Source organism: Triticum dicoccoides, chromosome 7A, assembly GCF_002162155.2.
Source record: "Triticum dicoccoides isolate Atlit2015 ecotype Zavitan chromosome 7A, WEW_v2.0, whole genome shotgun sequence".
In the NCBI taxonomy this organism is placed as follows: Eukaryota; Viridiplantae; Streptophyta; class Magnoliopsida; order Poales; family Poaceae; genus Triticum; species Triticum dicoccoides.
In genome coordinates, this window is record NC_041392.1 from 731,493,999 (window position 1) to 731,499,477 (window position 5,479).

At 44.2% G+C, this 5,479-nt stretch overlaps 1 protein-coding gene across 1 annotated transcript; it reads right to left on the reverse strand.

The window, feature by feature from the left end:
• Positions 1-3,591: 3,591 nt before the first annotated feature.
• Positions 3,592-4,653, reverse strand: LOC119330948 (BTB/POZ and MATH domain-containing protein 2-like). Its single transcript, XM_037604100.1, has one exon. The coding sequence runs from the start codon at positions 4,651-4,653 to the stop codon at positions 3,592-3,594; it is 1,062 nt and encodes a 353-aa protein (XP_037459997.1).
• Between the last annotated feature and the right edge of the window lie 826 nt (positions 4,654-5,479).

Genomic DNA, 5,479 nt, shown 5'->3' on the forward strand with positions numbered 1-5,479 from the left:
CCCCCCCCCCCCCAAGGCCTAGTCCGAATTGGACTAAGGGGAGGGGCCGCGCCCCCTCCTTTCCCTTCTCCCTTCCCTTTCCTTGTCTCCTACTCCTAATACTTGGAAGGACTCCTAGTTGGACTAGGAAAAGGGGGAATCCTACTTCCGGTGGGAGTACAACTCCCCTAGGGCGCCATAGAGAGGGGCGGCCCTCCCCTCCTCCACTCCTTTATATACGGGGGCAGGGGCACCCCATGGACACACAAGTTGATCTTCGTGATCGTTCCTTAGCCGTGTGCGGTACCCCCCTCCACCATATTCCACCTCGTTCATATTGTTGCAGTGCTTAGGCGAAGCCCTGCGACGGTAGAACATCAAGATCGTCACCACGCCGTCGTGCTGACGGAACTCCTCCCCGACGCTTTGCTGGATCGGAGCCCGGGGATCGTCATCGAGCTGAACGTGTGCCAAGAACTCGGAGGTGCCGGAGTAACGGTGCTTGGATCGGTCGGATCGGGAAGACGTACACTACTTCCTCTATGTTGCGTCAACGCTTCCGCTTCGGTCTACAAGGGTACGTAGACAACACTCTCCCATCTCGTTGCTATGCATCACCATGATCTTGCGTGTGCGTAGGATTTTTTTTGAAATTACTACGTTCCCCAACACCGACTTCATCAAATAACGGTTCACCATAAGTGCATGCTACGGGAATCACAAATTTTAACACAAGTATTATTTAAATTCACAACTACTAAACTAGCATAACTCTAATATTATCACCTCCATATCTCAAAACAATTATCATGCTTCAATCTTCTCTTAGTATTCAACGCATTCAAAAGAAAATTTCACATATCTTGAACACCAAGCATATTTATGTTAAGCAAATTACCATGCTATTAAGACTCTCAAAATAATTTAAGTGAAGCATGAGAGATCAATAGTTTCTTTAAAACAAACCACCACTGTCCTCTAAAAGATCTAAGTGAAGCACATAGAGCAAAATTATAACGCTCAAAAGATATAAGCGAAGCACATAGAGCAAAACTACATAGCTCAAAAGATATAAGTGAAGCACATAGAGTATTCTATCAAAATTTAATTCATAGATGACTCTCTCAAAAGGTGTGTACAGCAAGTATGATTGTGGCATACTAAAAAACAAATACACAAATAATACAAGACGCTCCAAGCAAAACACATATCATGTTGGTGAATAAAAATATAGCTCCAAATAAATTACCGATGGAAGTGGACGAAAGAGGGGATGCCTTCCGGGGCATCCCCAAGCTTTGAATTTTTGGTGTCCTTGGATTATCTTGGGAGTGCCATGGGCATCCCCAAGCTTAGGCTCTTGCCACTCCTTGTCCCATAATCCATCAAAAGAACTCACCCAAAACTTGAAAACTTCACAACACAAAACTCAAAATAGAAAACTCGTGAGCTCCGTTAGCGAAAGAAAACAAAAGACCACTTCAAGGTACTGTAATGAACTCATTCTTTATTTGTATTGGTGTTAAACCTACTGTATTCCAACTTCTCTATGGATTATAAACTATTTTACTAGCCATAGATTCATCAAAATAAGCAAAGAACACACGAAAAAAAGAATCTGTCAAAAACAGAACAGTCTGTAGTAATCTGTAGCTAGCGGAAGATCTGGAACCCCAAAAATTCTAAAATAAATTGCTGGACGTGAGGAATTTATCTATTAATCATATTCAAAAAGAATTAACTAAATATCACTCTTCAAATAAAAATGACAGCAGTTCTCATGAGCGCTAAAGTTTCTGTTTTTTACAGCAAGTTCAATAAGACTTTCCCCAAGTCTTCCCAACAGTTCTACTTGGCACAAACACTAATTAAACACAAAAAACACAACCAAAACAGAGGATAAATAATTTATTTATTACTAAACATGAGCAAAAAGTAAGGAACAAAAATAAAATTGGGTTGCCTCCCAACAAGCGCTATCGTTTAAAGCCCCTAGCTAGGCATAACGAGCAAGAATAGATCTAGGTATTGCCATCTTTGGAAGGCAATCCATAAGTGGCTCTCATGATGGTTTCATATGGCAATTTTATTTTCTTTCTTGGGAAGTGTTCACTGCCCTTTTTTAATGGAAATTGGAATCTAATATTTCCTTCCTTCATATCAATAATCGCACCAACCGTTCTAAGGAAAGGTCTACCAAGAATAATAGGGCAAGAAGGATTGCAATCTATATCAAGAACAATGAAATCTACGGGCACATAATTCCTATTTGCAACAATAAGAACATCATTAATTCTTCCCATAGGTTTCTTAATAGTGAAATCCGCAAGATGCAAGTTTAGAGAGCAATCATCAAGATCGCGGAAATCTAGCAAATCACACAAAGTTTTGGGGATAGTGGAGACACTAGCACCCAAATCACACAAAGCATAAAACTCATGATCTTTAATTTTAATTTTGATAGTTGGTTCCCACTCATCATAGAGTTTTCTAGGGATAGAGACTTTCAACTCAAATTTTTCTTCATAAAATTGCATCAAGGCATCAACAATATGTTCGGTGAAGGTTTTCTTTTGACTATAAGCATGCGGAGAATTTAGCACGCATTGCAACAAGGAAATACAATCAATCAAAGAGAAACTTCCATAATTAAATTCCTTGAAATCCAATATAGTGGGTTTAGCAACATCTAAATTTTTATTTCTCTCAATCCCACTTTCGTCAATTTCATCATAAAGATCTAAATACTCTGAATTTTTGGAACGCATTCTAGGTAAAGGAAGATCATATTCAGTTTCATCAAGATTCATATTGCAAAACAAAGATTTGATAGGGGACACATCAATAACTTTTAGATCTTCATCTTGATTTTCAAAAGTATCCGGTTTAGCAGCCATCTTATTGACTAAGGTGGCTTGCATGTCCGAAATTTCAGCAGTCATCTTGTCTAGACAAGCAATTTGGGATCTTATACCCTCAAATTCTTTAGACATATCATCAAGCTCTTTATTCATATAACTCATAAAGCTTTTTTGTTCCTTAAGCTCGTTTCTAAAGAAATTATTATGCTCAAGTTGCAAAACCATAAACTTCCTAACGTTGTTTTCGATCTCCTCTAACCTTTTAAGGTGAAGATCACCAAATCTTGGTTAAGCCATCGCGACAAGCAAGCAATATAACACATGAGCAAACAAAAGCAAACGAGCAAAAAGAGGCAAATAGAGAGGGATGATAGGGAGAGAGAGGGCGAATAAAACGGCAAGGGTGAATTGGGGGGGAGTGGAAAACGATAGGCAAATGGCAAATAATGTAATGTGAGAGAGAGGGATTGTGATGGGTACTTGGTATGTTGACTTTTTGCATAGACTCCCTGGCAACGGCGCCAGAAATGGCTCGTTGTCGGGAGTCAAATCTTGACTTGCACGAACCTCCCCGGCAACGGCGCCAGAAATCCTTCTTGCTACGTCTTGAGCTTGCATTTGTTTTCCCCGAAGAGAAAGGGATGATGCAGCAGAGTAGCGTAAGTATTTCCCTCAGTTTTTAAGAATCAAGGTATCAATCCAGTAGAATTGCAAGCCATGGATCCATGGCCCATGGTTGCACTAAGATGATCTACGAGGGCAGCACGCCAAAGATAATGTCCTTTATAAGATGAGGGCAGCTCCCCTGCAGATGATCAAAACCTTCGGTATCCACGACTGCCCTCAGATTTACCGGACAGCGGAGGAAACCGTAACACGCTTTCTTCAGCTCTCCACAGCCTTGCTCATCAGCCAGGGCCAGGACGGTCGTCGCAGTGTTCACACTGATGTGCTCGCATAGTTTCTTCTCACACATGAGCTTCAATCTTTGGAGGTCATACCTGTCCGCTGCGACGAGCAGGTGCTGTAGCAGGACCCAACTATTCTCACCGGCCTCCGGCACTAGCAGCGAGTCACCATAGATGAAATCAAGCATCGTCTTGAACACATTTGGGTCCATGTCATTTACCTGTACCATTGTTGATGTGCCTTCCTTCATGGGGCCGAAGAGTAAAGCCCTGAAGATTGTAGACCGGGCCGCAAGGATGCAGCGGTGGGCGGCAAAAGTCTCACCGCCGACCTCAAACACCACGTCGGTGCCCTCCCCGGTCAGGAGAAGGTCCATGAAGTTACGTTGCATGTCAGACGATGGCACCTCGATCTCCTTGAACTCAGAAGTTGTGGTGGTGGTGACATTGTTGATGACCACGATGTCGCACCGGATGGTGAAGCTATCGTTCTTGAAGTGTTTGGATTTCCCCAAGTTCTCTCGTGTCATGAATCTACCGCAGCTGTTCACGCTGTAAGCTTGAAATTCAAATATTTTGAGGCGATGGATACGTGCCGACTCTTGCTTGTCACTCTCATCGATGAAACTGAACTTGTACTGCGCCTTGACGGGTGTTGCAGTTGGTTCCTCGTGCAGGTAAAGATTAAGTGATATGAAGCCATCATCGTCCGGGTAGTAATGGATGCGCCAGGTGTGGCCTCCCACTGTGAATGAGCGAGACACCGCGGATCTGCTGGTGCACGAGTATCCTTCAACGATGAGCAAGTGGTACCCGCTGGCGGCACTGGCGTTGATCACCGGCATTGGGAAGGTGTCCTCCAGGAGCTTACCGCAGGAGATGACAGATACACCCGCGAACGGCATGATGGATTTATGAATCTACTGTCGAAGTAGTTGTACGCGGTACGTTGATTAGGGCAGAAGCTACAGTGTCAGGTGTCCGATTTAGCTAGCCGGCGTCAAGTTGAGTCGAGCAGAGGAGGAGACCGGAGGTGCTCGCGGGACTTGACGGTGCAGCGGAGGGCGTGCTCGGGGAAGCGGCGCCAGGCAGGGTTGGAGTGGCGCGGAAAGTGGGGACGGGGTCTGGCAACCACGCCGAGAAGACCGTAAGGCGGCCTGCGGCGGGGTCAGGAAGGCCAGCTGCGGGGTGGCGGCTAGGGTTCCGCGGTATAAGGAACTAACGACCCGTCTGATCAAGGGAGATGAACGCTGCCAGCCCTGTGTTTATTCTCTTATAAATCGTTATTTTAGGAAGGGGCTCTACGTTGGTCGCCCGATGGATAGCGAGCACCAAACTGGTTGCTCATATACGAGATGTAAACGAGCACCAAGTCGCGTCGTGTTGGTCACCGACTCTGTTTGTCCCACATTGTGAAATTTTATCAAAAAACAAATACACCTTATATAAAGGAATATAGGGAGTATATTTTTTTAACACCAGTACAAACACACTCCCGCAAACAAACAAAAAACATAAGTACAGACACAAGCGCTCATATATACGCACATACACTCACCCTACTCTATGAACGCACACACGCAAACCCTACTCTATGAGCACCTCCGAGCGACTGGGCAATCATATCTATTGAGCACGGTTTTCATTGTCCCGATCCTTCGCTAAGCTAGGAAGTAAATACAAGGGATCCTAGCCGCCATATATACATGCAATGACAACCGTGCTCAACAC